The sequence below is a fragment of the Symphalangus syndactylus genome, chromosome 18, assembly GCF_028878055.3.
Source record: "Symphalangus syndactylus isolate Jambi chromosome 18, NHGRI_mSymSyn1-v2.1_pri, whole genome shotgun sequence".
NCBI classification, from domain to species: Eukaryota; Metazoa; Chordata; class Mammalia; order Primates; family Hylobatidae; genus Symphalangus; species Symphalangus syndactylus.
The window spans coordinates 56,549,033-56,567,195 of record NC_072440.2 but is presented as its reverse complement, the minus strand read 5'-3'; the positions used below and the strand labels follow the sequence as shown (position 1 = coordinate 56,567,195).

General features: G+C 52.0%; 1 protein-coding gene across 1 annotated transcript in view; it reads left to right on the top strand.

Moving 5' to 3' along the window:
• Positions 1–18,163, top strand: part of TANGO2 (transport and golgi organization 2 homolog) — a 49,821-nt gene that overhangs the window by 25,781 nt on the left and 5,877 nt on the right. Inside the window, 4 exon segments of the mRNA XM_055253645.2 lie at positions 537–625; positions 9,847–9,966; positions 10,821–10,935; positions 13,751–13,821. Coding sequence (XP_055109620.1) covers positions 537–625; positions 9,847–9,966; positions 10,821–10,935; positions 13,751–13,821 — 395 coding nt within the window.

The following is an 18,163-nucleotide window of genomic DNA, read 5'->3' as shown; positions in this document are numbered from 1 at the left end:
AACTAGTAAAACAGTGAAGTTCCCATTCACTCCCAACCAACCCCAGAAATTAACTCCAAAAGACACAGAATGGAGCAGCCCTCAGAGGCCCACATGCTGTGCCTTTCAATCTATATCCTTGAGCTCACACTTCCAGGAGCCCATGGATTTGTTGTGGGTGTTCCCAGGGCTGGGGACAGATGGACAGAAGGAAGGACAGCCCCCTACCCTCCAGCCTGGGCTCCCGGCATGGAGCCCAGGCTCCATGGTGCCCCTGAGGGCCTGGCAGACCCGTCTCCCGCCATTGAATGGTGTGGATGTGTGTCCCTGCCCAGCATCCTCCTGTTTCCTGTGCGGTCCCGGCTGCAGGCTCCCGAGAGCTCATCTGGAGCCACTGTGCTCCTTCCTCCAATGCGGGTGCAGCAGGACTGCTGACGTCCTGCCCTCTCTGAGACTGGCCCTTATTGCCACTGAGGCCAGTTTTGTGTGTGAAGAGAGAAAAAGACTTGGCTCACTCGTTTCCATTTGAAGCCGTCAGTGATGCTTTCCTCTTGCAGGCTCATCTTGGCGGCCAACAGGGACGAATTCTACAGCCGACCCTCCAAGTTAGCTGACTTCTGGGGGAACAACAACGAGATCCTCAGTGGTGAGTCTTCCTGCGTGCTCAGCGGTGGCTGCGCCTTGTTGCTTCCCTAGCCCCTGCGTGGCCGGAGTGACCCTAACTGAGTGGTGCTGCTTCAAAGTGTGATGGCGGGGTATAGAGGTGGAACTGATGGAGCTCGTGGTCAGGGCCAGCCCCAGCACCTGGCATCGCCAGAGCTACCCACCCAGCACTGTCTGCGTGGCTTCCTGTGCCATGTATCTGCATGGGGGCCCCATCATGAGAAAGGATCAGTTGGTTTTATTTGGATCCCTCCATTTTGCTGAGGGCATGTGGGTGGATTTGTGTGATGTACAGATCCACACTCAGTCACTTTGTGAAGCAACCCAGTCATATGAGTGTGTGCATGCGTGTGTATGCATGCGTGTGCGTGCCTGTGTTTGTGTTTCTGTTTGTATATGAGCACCCTTGCTTCAGGGATGGCGGGGCTGAGTTTGGGGAGCTGGTGGTGCCAAAGCCCCGTCACCTGCACCGTGCCTATGTTGCATGAGGTGTACTCATTTAGGGCAGAAGTAGGGGTGAGAACCAGGTCCTCCCCTCCAAAGATACCAGCCTTATTGAAGTCCTGTTGGACAGGAAGCAGTTCCTGCCCATGGGGTGGTGGGAGTCTACCTGGAAGGTGTGCATAGACGGCTGGTGAGGCCACGGGTTACTCTGCCTGTGTACCAGGTGCCAAGTGGGCCCGAGGCATCCTGGCATGCTCCAGGGTGCCCACTCAGGCCAGATGTGTGACCTCGTGGGCCCACGGAGGCTGTGTGTGCCTTGTGCTGCCTCCCAGGCCGGGAGGGCAGGTGTTGGGATTATAGGTGTGAACCCAATACTTAAGGAGGCTGAGGCAGGAGGATTACTTGAGCCCAGGAGTTCAAGACCAGTCTGGGCAACATGGTAAAACCCTGTCTCTACAAAAAAAAATAGAAAAATTAGCCAGGCATGGTGGCGTGTGCCTGTGGCCCCAGCTACTCAGGAGGCTGAGGTTAGAGAATTGCCTGAGCCCGGAAAGCAGAGGTTTCAGTGAGCTGAGATTGTGCCACTTCACTCCAGCATGGGTGACAGAGCGAGACTCTGTCTCAATCAATCAATCAAATAAAAGCTCAGCTGTGGAGTTTTGTGAGGACTCCTGTGTAGGCCTGTGTCCTGGCAGTAGTGTGAGAATGCTGCTGAGGCTGGGTTGTCCTGGCACTGTGTGGGAGGAGGATGGGTGCATGGAGACTGAGGCAGGGTGGTCCTAGGCCTGCTGGTATAGGAGGATGCAGTGGGCGCAGGGCTGGTCAGGATGGGTGGGTGAAGGCACAAGACCGATGTCCTTGGAAGGTGGAAGGTTTTCGTAGATGAAGACGTGGCAGCTCAGAGGATTACCCTCCTCTGGCTCCTTGACTATTGTGCCCTCCTGGGCTCCATCCCACCCTGGCACCCAGGTCTGTCAGCTGCCTCTGAACTAGTGCCAACCCCAGAAGCTCCGGTCTTGTGGAATTGTTCACCCCGTGGTGTTTTGATGGTGGCAGCTGGTGCACGGATGTACACGGGCTTCTGCCAAGTGTCGGGGTGACCATATCACTAAGGCCTACATCCTCTCACTCTCTGATGTCACCAGATTGTGTGCAAAAGTTTAGGACAGTGGTTCTCCAGGTGTGGTCCTTGGGCCTGTAGCACCAGCTTTACTTGAGAACTTGTTAGAAATGAAATCACCCTGGGGCAGTGACTCACGCCTGTAATCTCAGCACTTTGGGAGTCCAAGGCAGGAGGATCCCTTGAGGCCAGGAGCTTGAGACCAGCCTCGGCAACATAGTGAGTCCCTGTCTCTACAAAAAAAAAAAAAATTAGCCAGGTGTGGTGGCATATGTCTATTGTCCCAGTTACTCAGGAGGCTGAGGTGGGAGGATCGCCTGAGCCTGGAAGGTAGAAGCTGCAGTGAACCGAGATTGAGCCACCGCAGTCAGCCTAGGCAACAGTGAGACCCTGTCTCAAAAAAAAGAAAAAAAAAAAAGAAATGCAAATCAAAATCATTACATTCATAAAAATTTGGCCATTACTTCTTTTTTTTTTTTTTTTTTTTTTTTTTTGGGATGGAATTTTGCTCTTGTTGCCCAGGCTGGAGTGCAATGGTGCCATCTCAGCTCACCGCAACCTCCACCTCCCGGGTTCAAGCTATTCTCCTGCTTCAGCCTCCCTAGTAGCTGGGATTACAGGCATGTGCCACCACACCAGGCTAATTTTGTATTTTTAGTAGCGATGGAGTTTCTCCATGTTGGTCAGGCTGGACGTGAACTCCCGACCTCAGGTGATCTGCCCGCCTCGTCCTTCCAAAGTGCTGGGATTACAGGCATGAGCCATTGCACCTGGCGGCCATTACTTTTTCAAGTAGTTTTTCTGTCTTCTCTCTCACTCTCTCCTTCCCTCCAGTTACACACATATATTAGTTCACTTGCCCTTGTCCGACACCTCTGCAATGCTCTTGTGTACTTTTCTCAGTGCCCCTAGATCTTGAGGTTTTCCAGCCTGGTGTCTGGGAGCCAGCCCTACTGCCTGCTCTGTGTGAGCACTGGTGGTTCTTGCCCCAGTGTCATATAGTCTCCCTGAGATGCTGATCAGAGATTCTCTGTGCAGCTCCTTCCTCTCTGGACTTTTGTGCCACTGTCTTAGTTTGTTTGTGTTGCTCTAAAGAAAAAAGCTGAGTCTGGGTAATTTTTTTTTTTTGAGATAGATTCTCACTCTGTTGCCCAGGCTGGGGTGCAGTGGCACAATCCTGTCTTACTGCAGCCTCTAACTCCTGGCCTCAAGTGATCCTCCCACCTCAGCCTCCCTAGTAGCTGGGACTACAAGTGCACATCACCATGCCCAGCTAATTTTTAAAAATAATTTGTAGCGACAAAGCCTTGCTGTGTTGCACAGGCTGATCTCAAAGTCCTGGCCTGAAGTGATCCTCCTTTCTTGGCCTCCAAAAGTGCTGGGATTACAGGTAATAAGCCATGGTGCCCAGCCAAGGCTGGGTAATTTTTTTTTTTGAGACGGAATCTTGCTCTGTCGCTCAGGCTGGTGTGCAGTGGTGCGATCTTGGCTCACTGCAACCTCCACCTCCCAGGTTCAAGTGATTCTCCTGCCTCAGCCTCCTGAGTAGCTGGGATTACAGGCACCTGCCACCAGCTAATTTTTGTATTTTTGTATTTTTTTTATTATTATTCTTTAAGTTCTAGGGTACATGTGCAGAATGTGCAGGTTTGTTACATAGGTATACGTACATATGCCATGTTGGTTTGCTGCACCCATCAACTCATCATTTACATTGGGTATTTCTCCTAACACTATCCCTCCCCCAGCCCAATTTTTGTATTTTTAGTAGAGATGGGGTTTCACCAGGTTGGCTGGGCTGGTCTCGAACTCCTGACCTCAAGTGATCCACAAGGCTGAGTAATTTATAAAGAAAAGAGGTTTATTTGGCTTAGAGTTCTGCAGGGGACCTGAAGCACAGTGTCAGCATCTGCTTCTGATGCAGGCCTCAGGAAGCTTCCACTGATAGTGGAAGGGGAAGGGGAGGTGGTATGTGCAGATCACATGCAGAGAGAGGAAGCCAGAGAGAGGGAGGAGGCGCCATGCTCTTTTAAACAACCAGTTCTCAAAGGAACTAATAGAGCTAGAACTCATCACTGTGAGGACAACACCAAGCCGTTCATGAAGGATCTGCCATTAGGTAGATCTGTCTCCCATTAGGCCCCACCTCCAACACTGGGGATCAGTTTTTTGGTTGCTTTTTTTTTTTTTTTTTTTTTTGAGACGGAGTCTTGCTCTGTCACCCAGGCTGGAGTGCAACGGCGCAATCTCGGCTCACTGCAAGCTCCGCCTCCCAGGTTCATGCCATTCTCCTGCCTCAGCCTCTCCGAGTAGCTGGGACTACAGGCGCCCGCCACCACGCCCAGCTAATTTTTTGTATTTTTTAGTAGAGACGGGGTTTCACCGTGGGCTCGATCTCCTGACCTCGTGATCCACCCGCCTCGGCCTCCCAAAGTGCTGGGATTACAAGCGTGAGCCACCGCGCCCGGCCTTTTTTTTTTTGAGACAGAGTTTCACTCTTGTTGCCCAGGCTGGAGTGTAATGGTGTGATCTCGGCTCACCGCAAGCTCCGCCTCCCAGGTTCAAGCAATTCTCCTATGTCAGCCTCCCGAGTAGCTGAGATTACAGGCGCCTGCCACCACACCCAGCTAATTTTTTGTGTTTTTAGTAGAGACAGGGTTTCACCATGTTGGTTAGGGTGGTCTCGAACTCTTGACCTCAGGCAGTCCACCCGCCTCAGCCTCCCAAAATGCTGAGATTAGAGGCATGAGCCACCTCACCCAGCCCGGGGATCAGATTTTAACATGAGGTCTGGGGTCAAACATCCAAACTGTGGCAGCCATGAACTCTCGTTGTCTCAGTTTCCCCAAACACTAAGCCCCTCTTCTCAGCTCAGGGAGTCTGCTGAACTCGGCCTGGTCCCCCCACTCCCTGGGCTGGGTCCTGGAGCCTCTCTAATCATGGGCTCACTTTGTTTCCTGTCTGTCATATCCTTTTTTGTAAAACCCATTTGATATGGTTTGGCTGTGTCTCCACCCAAATCTCATCTTGAATTGTAGTTCCCCAAATCCCCACGTGTCCTGGGAGAGACCCAGTGGAAGGTAATTGAATCATGGGGCAGTTACCCCCATGCCACTATTCTCATGATAGTGAGTGAGTTCTCGTGAGATCTGATGGGGTTTTTTTTTTTTTTTTTTTTTTGAGACGGAGTTTTGCTCTTGTTACCCAGGCTGGAGTTCAATGGTGCGATCTCAGCTCACTGCAACCTCCACCTCCCAGGTTCAAGCAATTCTCCTGCCTCAGCCTCCTGAGTAGCTGGAATTACAGCCACTTGCCACCACGCCCAGCTAATTTTTGTATTTTTAGTAGAGATGGGGTTTCACCATGTTGGCCAGGCTGGTCTCGAACTTCTGACCTCAGGTGATCTGCCTGTCTTGGCCTTCCAAAGTGCTGGGATTACAGGCATGAGCTACCGCTCCCAGCCAAGATCTGATGGTTTTATAAGGGGCTTTTCCTGCTTTGCTTGGAACTTCTCCTTCCTGCCACCATGTGAAGACAGACATGTTTGCTTCCCCTTCCGCCATGATTGTAAGTTTCCTGAGGCCTCCCCAGCCACGCTGAACTATGAGTCACATCTCTTTCCTTTATAAATTACCCAGTCTTGGGTATGTCCTTGTAGCAGCATGAGAATGGACTAATAAATACACCATTGTTTCATGTGTTTTATTTATTTATTTTTGGTTGTTTTATGCAGGAGGGTAAATCTGGTCCTTGTTGCTTGGGCAATTTGGGAGTTTTGTTCTTGTTTTAATTATTGATTTGTAAGAGTTGTTTATCTATTCTGGATATGAGTCCTTTGTGCCTACCCATTTCCTTAATGATAGCTTTTGGTGAGCAGAATTTTTTTTTTTTTTTTTTTTTTTTTGAGGTGGAGCCTCACTCTGTCACCAGGCTGGAGTACAGTGGTGCGATCTCAGCTCACTGCAACCTCCGCCTCCCAGGTTCAAGTGATTCTTCTGCCTCAGCCTCCTGAGTAGCTGGGACTACAAGCATGCACCACCACGCCCAGCTAATTTTTGTATTTTTAGTAGAGATGGGGTTTCCCCGTGTTGGCCAGGATGGGCTCAATCTCTTGACCATGTGATCTGCCAGCCTTGGCCTCCCAAAGTGCTAGGATTACAGGCATGGCATGAACCACCGCGCCCGACCAGAATATTTCATTTTAACAAAGTACAGTTTATCTTATCTTTTATAAGTTGTTCTTTTTGTGTCTTATCCAAAAAGTCTTTGCCTACCCAGAGGAAAATATATAACAATGTTTTCCTCCATTTGCTTCTAGAAGCCTAATTTTGGTTTTTATGTTTGGTCTGTGATTTATCTCAAGGTTTTGTACGTGGTGTGAGGTAGGGGTTGAGATTTACTGCCTCTGACCCCCAAATCTCTCTAGTTGTTCCAGCATCATTTATTAAATGGATTTTCTTTTGCCTAGGTCATTACTATGGCAACTTGGTTGTACATCAGTTGAACATATATGTGTGGGTCTATTCCTGACTCTGTTGTGGCCCATTGACCTATGTATCTGTCTTGATGCCAACACCACACAGTCTATGAGTGCTGCTGCTTTTTAGTAAGTCTTGAAATCAGGCTGGGCGCTGTGGCTCACACCTGTAATCCCAGCACTTTGGGAGGCCGAGGTGGGCAGATCACCTGAGGTTGGGAGTTCAAGACCAGCCTGACCAACGTGGAGAAACCCTGTCTCTACTAAAAATACAAAATTAGCTGGGTGTGGTGGTCCATGCCTGTAATCCCAGCTACTCGGGAGGTTGAGGCAGGAGAATCACTTGAACCCGGGAGGTGGAGGTTGCGATGAGCCGAGATCACGCCATTCATTGCACTCCAGCCTGGGTAACAAGAGTGAAACTCCGTCTCAAAAAAAAAAAAAAAATAGAAATCAGACAATGTGGGTCTGCCTTCTTTTTCGGAACTATTTTGGCCATCCCAGTTCCTTTGCATATGCATAGATATTTTAGTCAGTCTGTTAATTGCTATAAAACAAAAAGCCTCCTGGGATTTTGACTAGGCAGGTTTTGAATCTTTGGGTCATTTGGGGAGAAGTGTCACCTTAGCAATACTGAGTTGTCTAAGAAGTGCCCAGTGAAACAAATAACAACAACAAGAAACACTATTGAGGCTAGGCACGGTGGCTCACGCCTGTAATCCCAGCACTTTGGGAGGCCAAGGCGGGCAGATCACGAGGTCAGGAGATCGAGACCATCCTAGCTAACACGGTGAAACCGTGTCTCTACTAAAAAAATACAAAAAAATTAGCTAGGTGTGGTGGCAGGCACCTGTAGTCCCAGCTACTCGGGAGGCTGAGGCAGGAGAATGGCCTGAACCCGGGAGGCAGAGCTTGCAGTGAGCTGAGATCACACCACAAAACACTATTGAATCTTTCAGTCAGTAAATATGCACATCTCTCCTTAAATCAGGTCAGCTCAACTTGAGACTCTCAACAGTGCCTTGGAGTTTTCAGTCTTTGTCACTCATTTTTCATTAAATATTTTCCTGGTTTTTCTTTTTTTTTGAGACAGAGTCTTGGTCTGTTGCCCAGGCTAGAGTGCAATGGCGCCATCTCCGCTCATTGCAACCTCCACCTCCCGGGTTCCAGCGATTCTCCTGCTTCAGCCTCCCAAGTAGCTGGAACTACAGGTGCCTGCCACCATGCCCAGCTAATTTTTGTATTTTTAGTAGAGATGGGGTTTCATCATATTGGCCAGGCTGGTCTCAAACTCCTGACCTCGTGAACCGCCCGCCTCAGCCTCCCAAAGTGCTGGGATTACAGGCGTGAGCCACCGCACCTGGCTTTTTTTTTTTTTTTTTTTTTTTAATCACACTAAGGATTTTAAAATGCTGTTATAAATGGTATATTTAAATGTTCACTTTCCAGTTCTTGCTAGCATTTACTTATAAGTTTGGTATTCCTTTTGGGTTTTTTTCATATATGATCCTGCTGGTTGCAAATACGATTTTGTTGGTTTTTTTTTTTTTTTTTTTTGAGGCAGAGTTTCGCTCGGAGTACAATGGTGTGATCTCGGCTCACTGCAACCTCCACCTCCTGGGTTCAAGCGATTCCCCTGCCTCAGCCTCCCGAGTAGCTGGGATTATAGGCTGCCTCAGCCTCCTAAGTAGTTGGGATTACAGGCATGCACCACCACACCTGGCTAATTTTGTATTTTTAATAGAAATGGTGTTTCTCCATGTTGGTCAGGCTGGTCTCGAACTCCCAACTTCAGGTGATCTGCCCGCCTCAGCCTCCCAAAGTGCTGGGATTACAGGTGTGAGTCACCGCACGGGGCCACAAATAGAGTTTTATTTCTTTATTTTTGATCTTTACATCTTTTCTTTTTCTGTTATAATTGATTATTGTTATAAAAATAATATCTTATGGCCGGGCACGGTGGCTCACACCTGTAATCCCAGCACTTTGGGACGCCAAGGCAGACGGATCACCTGAGGTTGGGAATTCGAGACCAGCCTGGCCAACATGGAGAAACTCTGTTTCTACTAAAAATACAAAATTAGCCTGGTGTGATGGCACATGACTGTAATTCCAGCTACTCAGGAGGCTGAGGCAGGAGAATCGCTTGAACCCGGGAGGCAGAGGTTGCAATGAGCCGAGATCACACCATTGCACTCCAGCCTGGGCAACAAGAGCGAAACTCTGTCTCAAAAAATAATAATAATAATAATAAATAAAATAATATCCTAGCCAGTGCAGTGGCTCACTCCTGTAATCCCAGCACTTTGGGAGGCTGAGACGGGAGGATCGCTTGAGCCCAAGAGTTCAAGACAAGCCTGGGCAACAAAGCTTAACTTTGTACAAAAAAATGCAAAAATTAGCCGAGTGTGATGGTACATGCCTGTGGTCCCAGCTACTTGGGCTGAGGTGGGAGGATTGCTTGAGCATGGGAGGTGGAGGTTGCAGTAAACTGTGTGATGGCCACTGAACTCCAGCCTGGGTGAACAGAGTGAGACTCTGTCTCAAAAAAATAAAAAATGAAATAAAATAATAAAAATAACATCTTAATGACAGTCTTTTTTGCCCCAATCTTTGGGTAAAATGACCCCCTGGTCTAAGAAGGAGCCCTCCTGTGGCTTTCAGGGCCCTCCAGCCTTGTGGCACTAGCAGTGGCCCATGCCCTGCAGAAGATTTGGCAGGGGTGAAGGTCCTGGTTGTGTGCTGGGCTCCTAGTGAAGGGCCTGACCTTTGGGCCTGGTGCATCCTGCTGGGTGAGGACAGCCAGCGTCCTTGCACCCCATTCATGCAATTGGAGCCTAGTGCTGCCCCTCAGCTTTGACACTGGCCCAAGTGGGAGGATGTGTTCTGCAGGGCGTCTGTTGGGATAGGTGTGGTGGGTGTCATAGTTGTCCTACAGGACAGGAATCTCACTTGCACGACCCGTGAACCCCAGGGGCCGCCTGGCCTTGAAGAGTTCCAGCCACAATTCCACAGCTGGGGCTGCTGGACCAAGCTGCATGTTGAATGTCCTCGAGGAGCTTGAGGCAAGAGCTGGGCCGAGTATGCATCTCCCAGGGCTGGGGACCAGATGGGGGACTGGAATGGGTGGCATCAATGGCGGTAACACTGTCATCTGCCACAGGGCTGGACATGGAGGAAGGCAAAGAAGGAGGCACATGGCTGGGCATCAGCACACGTGGCAAGCTGGCAGCGCTCACCAACTACCTGCAGCCGCGGCTGGACTGGCAGGCCCGAGGGCGAGGTAAGGCGAGTGGGGTGGGGCCAAGGTGAGACAGGGTGGGGTGGGGTGGGCCTAGGTGAGACAAGGTGGGGCCAAGGGAGTACGGGACTGGCCAATGTATGGTGGAGTGGGGCGGGCCAAGGTAGGAAGTGTCAAGGTGCTTGTGCTTGGGAGTGGGATGGGGCAGGGCTGAGGTACCGTGGGGCAGGGCCAGGTTACAGAGTGGGTGGTACCAAAGCGTGGCAGAGCAGGGCCCAGGTAAGGGTGGGGACAAGAAGGGGGCAAGCTGGGCCCCGTGGCAGGTGGGTGGCTTCTGCGGGCATATCACTGCCGCCACTGAGGTGTGCTGCAGCAGTATTTGGCAGAGACAGGAAGAGTGAGGAGGGGAGCATCTCCATTTCCCACACCCTGGCTCTCTGGCATCGCAGCCGGGAGCCCACTCCCACCTGACCCACGCAGCACTGTTTACTCCTCTCAGGGTGCACTCTCCACTTGTCCTCATGCGTGTCACTCCTGACTGCTGTGTCACTGTCCCCTGCCTGGAATGTTTGTAGAGTAGATGCCTTCCCCGAGACAACAGCTCTGTGGACACACATTGTCCCCACTGAAAGGTGTTGTTTACTTCATGCTGGATTTCTATAGGAAGACATAGTGGGGAAAAATTTCTTTTAATAAAATGAGCAGTTTGCAGTGCCGACCTGAGTGGCAGCCAGGCTAATGAGGTGTGGCTGACTCTTGCGGCAGTCATGACGGGCCAGGGCTCCAGTGGGACCCCTCATCATCCTGCATCCTCCCCAGGGGGCCCCACATCAGTGTCCCTGGGAGAAGAGCACATCCCTGCAGCTGTGGACACAGCATCTGTCCCCTGCCTACAGGTGAACTTGTCACCCACTTTCTGACCACTGACGTGGACAGCTTGTCCTACCTGAAGAAAGTCTCTATGGAGGGCCATCTGTACAATGGCTTCAACCTCATAGCAGCCGACCTGAGGTGGGTCTGCCAGAGGGGGATGGCGGCTCTGCCCAGCACTGCCTCGGGGGCAGGCCTCAGGCTCATCAGGAAGTGGAGTTCCACTGGGGGCCATGGCAGCCTCTCCAGGGACGTTGCTCCTCATGACTTGGCAAACATTCTGAGGACTGAGCCTGTCACAGATGTACCAACTCGGGTATTTGGGGGTGAAGCCCAAGGCTTCCTGTGATGGCATGAGGGCTGCTGGCTCCCTGGAGAAAGCTGAGGCTGTGAAGAACAGTTGCATAGAGTGGCCCTGGCCGGGTGTTCTCCCTCCCACGGGCAGGCTGTGCAGAGCAGCCTTCCGCAGCCCTGGCTTGGAGTGGCTAGGATGCTGTGCTCCCAGGGAGGCTCCTGTTGGAGATGAGGCCGCAGGAACTGCGGAGGTTTTGTGGGTTTTGCCCTTCCGTGAAGTGAGCATTCCTCCCTCCTGCCCTCCTCCCCCTCCAACGCCCCAGAACTTGGCCAATGCTTTTAGTCCGGGGCCTTCTGCCAGGACAGGCAAACAGGAAGTGGTCGGCACACTGGCGGGCCCTGAAGCTGCCTCCTTCCACAAGGGCAGGTCCACAGGCCTCTCTCCTGGCTCCCGAGCGCCAGGCCTGCTGTTCGTTGAGCATCCCTTGTGTGTGGCATGCCCAGCCCTGCCCCGCATGGGTCTGCGCACTTGCTGTGGAGGCTGAGAGAGTTGCGGTGTCCCCTAGGTGGAAGGCCGAGGGCTGGCGTGGGGCACTTGCTGTCCGGAGCCGTTCTTCCTGCCCATGCCTTCGTGATTCCAGGTGGCAGAGCCCCTGTGCTCTCTGCACGCCCCCATGCTCAGGAACCACTTTCCCCGGTCAGTAGTTCCACGTGGGTCTGATTAGCCTCAGGAGAGTTGATCTGTGGCCATGGCACAAGCAGGACTCAGCACTCAGCAGCTGTGTGGAGGTGGGGTGCCAGGGGTGCCATGCCCTGGGCAGATGCACGGGCTCCTGTGGTTGGGGGGTGGGGGTTTGGGCTCCTCAGAGCCTGTGCAACTCTCCCGGCTCCAAAGGCTGCAGAGTGGGGGTCAGCCTCCTGGACCTAGCCTGAGGATACAGACAGTGGCCAGGAGAGCGTACCACAGGTCAGGCAAAAGGTGGTGCCAGGGCCGAGGCTGGAGGGCGGGAGGCATCGGAGGTCAGTGAGCAGCCCTGCTGGTAGGTGCAGATGAGGAAGCCAAGGCCTGGGAGGGAGAGAGGCTTGTCATTGTCACAGCTATCCCTGGGTGAGGCCTGCCCTCCGCCTGGCCTGTGGTATAGTGCTGGCAGCATGGATGTCCAGTTCTATAGGTCCTTACACAGAAAGCCCACAGGAGCTTTTTGCCTGCAAACAGTCTCTGAAATTATGAACCAAGTATCTTAGGAAAGTTGCCAAAGACCATGGTGAGGAACAATGGGAATGGAATGTGAACGTAGATGGGGGGCCCTTCATGCCTACCAGGGGTGGGGAAGGTGGGTCCCACCTGGGGGCAGGACAGTAGGTTCCCACCTGGGGGCAGGAACTTTGGGTAGGAAGGCACCACGCCTGGCTCTTTCTCTGCATCTGTTCATCTTGAAGGCCCAGGGCTCCATGCCCAGCATCTGGCCTGGGAGGGCATCTCACAGGCCACAAAGAGATCCTCTTCACTTTGCAAAAAAGGCACTCCAAGTTCTAGAAGACTCACTGTGGTATTGAGGATTGGAATATTTTCAGCTGGGGAGCATTTTGAACTATTTTCTTTTTAAAACATTATTTATTTTGTAGAGATGGGGTCTTGCTATGTTGCCTGGTCTGGTTTCAAACTCCTGGCCTCAAGCAGTCCTCCCTCCTTAGTCTCCAGATTAGCTGAGACTATAGGCATGAGCCACTATGCCCAGCTCTACTGTCCCTTAACTGTTTTAAAGTGTACACTTAACACTTGAGAGTAGGAAAATGTGGTCTTTGGTGCTTTCTTTGGAAGCCTCGATCACCCTGGGGCCACACTGGGGCCACCTGTCCAGAAACACTCATAGATGAGCTGTGGTGGGGGCCTGATGGAGAGGTTGGTGATGTGGGGATGGGGCTCAGCCCTGCAGTTGTCCCCATGGGCAGCCTCTGTGTCCCCATGGGCAACATAGCAAGACCCCATCTCTACAAAATAAATAAATTATTTTTAAAAAAGAAAATAGTTCAAAATGCTCCCCAGCTGAGAATATTCCAATCCTCAATACCACAGTGAGTCTTCTAGAACTTGGAGTGCCTTTTTTGCGAAGTGAAGAGGATCTCTTTGTGGCCTGTGAGATGCCCTCCCAGGCCAGATGCTGGGCATGGAGCCCTGGGCCTCCAAGATGAACAGATGCAGAGAAAGAGCCAGGCATGGTGCCTTCCTACCCGAAGTGCTGCCCCCCAGGTGGGACCCACCTTCCCCACCCCTGGTAGGCTTCAAGGGCCCCCCGTCTACGTTCACATTCCATTCCTGTTCTTCCTCACCATGGTCTTTGGCAACTTTCCTAAGATACTGTGCGTCCATGCCATGGGGCATTCGGCACAGCAGGAGGGCCTTTTAGATGCTGTGCCTCCCGGGCTGGTGGGCCCCAAGGTGAGCTGGGAACATACCCATGATGCTGGACAAGAGCTGGGGCCTCCATGACCCCCCTGCCAGGCACCCGAGGGGCTGGGTCCCGCAAGCCCCTGACCTGGCCGCAGTGGGCTACTGTGCACATCGCTAGCCTCTAGAAACAGGGCTGTGAGATCACTGGGCAGTGTCAGGGGGAGGATGCCCTATGGCTGTAGTCTGACATTCTCTCCCCTTGGCCTGCAGCACAGCAAAGGGAGACGTCATTTGCTACTATGGGAACCGAGGGGAGCCTGATCCCATCGTTTTGACACCAGGTGAGCCTGCCTTGGCAGCCTGATGGGGTGGGGGACTGTTTCTATGCAGAGGTCACCCCTGTGCTTTTTGGAGACCAGGGCCTTGACATATTACTCTCCTGGGACGACTTTGTGGCCATTTAAGTGCCTGATGGTCTGTAGGGACCTTGCCCTGCACCTGGACACTTCAGAGAGCCCTGGCTCCCTGCTCACCCCCTCCCCGTGGGCCTTTCCTGCTGAGCAAGGTGTGCCCCTGTTCTGGGCTTCCCACTGCAGCCCTGCAGCCCAGCCAGCCACCCCCAGCCTCACTTCCTGTGCAGTCCCAGTGTGCCCTGTGCCTGTTCCTTCTCAGAACCTCTGGAGCCATCACCACCCAGGGTTCTTGCCTGGTCTGCTCCCTGACGCACACGTACACACCCGACTCCAGCCCTACACAGATGCACGCCTCCTGCACCCAGTCCCAGTCTGATCCCCGGTCCCCATCCTCAGGGCCTTGAGCCCCTCTGCACCAGGTCACACTCCACGGCTGGGCCCTTCCTGCCCTGGCTCTGTACCACTGCCCAGGCTGTGCCTCCTGCTATATGCCCTTCCTTTCCCCCTCCTCGGGTGCTGCGATTTCCTGGAAGCTTCCTCTGCCAATGCCCCAACCTGGACAGAATGTGTCACATTGCCCCCCTCTGCAGCCATGTTCTGGGAGGGAGGTCTGCATCTTGTCCCAGGACTGGTGCCAGGACAAAGCAGCACTCCTGGGTGGGAAATGGCATTTCCCCTGGGTGCATAAAACTGTAGGGACCAGAGCCCAGGTTCCAGGGACCGCTGGCTCGCTCGCTCCCACACTCGCTGCCCACAGACACTCCTCGCTGGTGGTATCGTGGAACTGTGTGCCTTAGACGCCCTCTCTGGTCCCTCTACTCAAGCTGCTGGCTCACACAGGGTGTTCTGGCGCCTGGGGAGTGTGTCAGTGCTCTTGGCGCCACCCACACCCCTCTGTGAGGGGGCTCCCTCACACCCCTGGCTCCTCTGAAGCTCGATGCCCACGTCGCACAGACTTCCTTTTGCATTTGGCACAAATCACCAAGTGAGGTTGCAGGTCACAGGTGCACACCTTCCCACTGGGTGTACACGGTGGAGCTGAAGCCCCAGGTGTCCCTGGAGGGGCCAGAGGGAGATGATAAGCAGTCCCCAGGACAGCTGAGTGGCCCCATCCCACCTGCATCTTGGGGGGCTGGTGGTGTTGATGGGCTCATCATGAGTCGTATGGTCCTTGCCTGGCCCACACTGGAGCTGGCTTCCAGCTTCCCACGTCTGCCCAGTGATGTTTCATTCACAGATAGGCCCAGCCCCCATTTGCTAGGGTGGTGCCCAGGCCCGAACCCCTGGACTAGTTGGGATCTCCAGAGGAGGCATCTGCCTGGAGGGTGGCTTCCAGTGTGTCCCACCCATTGCACCCACGCATACCAGCTGGTGCCCTCTCCTCTACCTGGGGCTCATCCTTCCGGCCACCCTCTGTGACCCTGGTCTTCCCCTCCCTACCTTGGATACAACTGTGGGCGGCCCACCTGAGCTCCCAAGAGCTGGGCAGTGGTACAGACACAGACACTACCAGCGAGGCAGGGATGTGGCCCCAGAAGGTCCTGAGCTTGCAAAGGATTGTTCTGGCTGTCTCAGCCAGCTCTTGCTGTTCCACCTGCCCCAGAACCTCCCCATCAGTTCAGGGTCGTGGGGTTGGAATGTGTGGCGAAGTAGGTCTGTGGCTGCTGGGCCATGCTGAGCCTGTGACTGCCCAGGAGAGAACTGGAAACTAAAAGGTGCAAAAGCAGTCAGAGACTCCCTACCACCCCCTCATTGTGAACATTGGCCCAGAGGCCTCTGGGGCAGTCGCTGTAACCATCCGCGTGACACCCTCGGTTCTCAGAGGCTGAGATCTCCGTGGCCGGAGATGCTTATTTTCTGCTCAGTTGTTGTTTTGGAGAACTTATTTCTGTCTACATCCTGCCTCATCCCTGAGCCTGCCCCACCTGGTCCACATTGCCTTTATTTTTTTTGATAACAGCTTTATTGAAATATGACTGACTAGCAGCACATTTCACCCATTTAAACTGTATCATTCAGTAGGTTTCATTTCATTCACAGAGTTGAGCAACCATCATCACTACCTAATTCCAGGACCTTTTCTTGATCCCCAAAGAAAGCCATACCTGTCAGCAGCCACTCCCCATTCCCCGTCTCTTCAGCCCTTGCAACCTTTAATCTGCCTTCTATCTATGGATTTGCCTATTCTGGACACTTTGTATAAAGGGAATCCTATAATATGTAGTTTAGGGGACTGACTTTTTTCACTTAGTATTGTCGTCTAAAAACTCACCAGCGGCCAGGCACGGTGGCTCACGCCTGTAATCCCAGCACTTTAGGAGGCCAAGGCGGGCAGATCACGAGGTCAGGAGATCGAGACAATCCTGACTAACACGGTGAGACCCCATCCCTACTAAAAATACAAAAAATTAGCCGGGCGTGTTGGCGGGTGCCTGTAGTCCCAGCTACTTGGGAGGCTGAGGTAGGAGAATGGCGTGAACCCAGGAGGCGGAGCTTGCAGTGAGCTGAGATCGCGCCACTGCACTCCAGCCTGGGTGACAGAGCAAGACTCCGTCTCAAAAAAAAAAAAAAAAACAAAGAAAAACTCACCAGCATGACTAAATAATAGAAAGGAGAGTTTTATTTGCGTATCAATTTGCAGACCCGGAAGAGAGAGTCTCTAGCATGGACTGAGGTGCTCTCTTTGAAGAGGCGAAGGGCAGTTTGAGTTTTATGCCTCCCGAGGTCTATATCACACAAAGGAGTCATACATATTCAGCAGGTTTGCGGAAAAGCCATGCATATTTATGAGGTGACCCGAGATCATGTGCAGTAGATAAACACACATGTAACATACATCCCTGTTCACTTTGGGGCAGGGTTTTAGCATTAAAATGAGGTAGAATCTGGCTCTTTCCATCAGAAGGTGAGCTCTAGGACACAGTTGGAGTGCAGCCTCTATGAACTGCTGAAACTGGCTTATGGTCTGTAGTTGCTTATCAGAAAAGAGTGTTTGAACGCTGGTTCTCTGTCCAGTCAGGGTTGTGGTGGTCTGGGCTGTCAGAGTTAGAAGGGTCTGATAACGTGTGTGATCACTACTATTGTGAGGGAGTTTATCAAGAGTGTGGTTTTTCGGCCGGGCGCGGTGGCTCACGCTTGTATTCCCAGCACTTTGGGAGGCCGAGGTGGGTGGATCACGAGGTCAGGAGATCGAGCCCACGGTGAAACCCCGTCTCTACTAAAAATACAAAAAATTAGCCGGGCGTGGTGGCGGGCGCCTGTAGTCCCAGCTACTCGGAGAGGCTGAGGCAGGAGAATGGCGTGAACCCGGGAGGCGGAGCTTGCAGCGAGCCGAGATTGCGCCACTGCACTCCAGCCTGGGCAACAGAGCGAGACTCTGTCTCAAAAAAAAAAAAAAAAAAAAAAAGTGTGGTTTTTCTTGTAGCTGTAGGAATTTAGGGAGTTGCTGAGCCAGCTGCCCTGAACCCTCGAGCCAGTTGGTACTTTTTGTTTCTTCCCTTCATCCATTAATGGACACTTGAGTTGTTTCCGCCTTTTGGCTGTTGGAAACAGTGCTGCTCACAGTGTGACCTCACAGCATTTGTGTGGTCATATGTTTTTATGGCTCTCGTGTGAATACCTAGGAATGGAGTTGTTAAGTCGTATGGTAACCCTGTTTAACCTTTTGAGGAACATCCAAACTGTTTCCCAAAGCAGCTGCAGCATTATACATTGCCACCAGCAGTGTATGCGGGTTGCAGCTTCTCTGAATCCTCACCAACACTTGCTATTTTCTGTGTTTTTTGATGATAGCCACGATAATGGGTGTGAAGTGGTGTGGCCTCGTGGTTTGGTTTGCATTTCTCTGATGGCTATGATGTTGAGCAGCTATTCTCATGCTCGTTGGCCGTTTGTATATCTTCTTTGGAGAAATGGTTATTCAGATTGGGTTGTCTTTTTGAGTTATAGGAGTGACTTATACATTCATTCTAGCTACAAGTCTCTTACTTAAAGCACAAAGCTTTACATTTTTAAGTCCCATGTCTCTCTTTTTTTTTTCTTTTGGTGCTCATGCTTTTGGTTTCTTGTCTAAGAAACCACTACCTAATCTAAGGTCATGAAGCTTTCCCCAATACTTTCTTCTTAGAGTTTTATAGCTTTTGCTCTTTCACTTAGGTCTTTGGTTTGACTTAAGTTAACTTTTTTTTTTTTTTTTTTTTGAGACAGGGTCTGGCTCTGTCACCCAGGCTGGAGTGCAGTGGTGCAGTCATGACCCGCTGCACTCTCAACC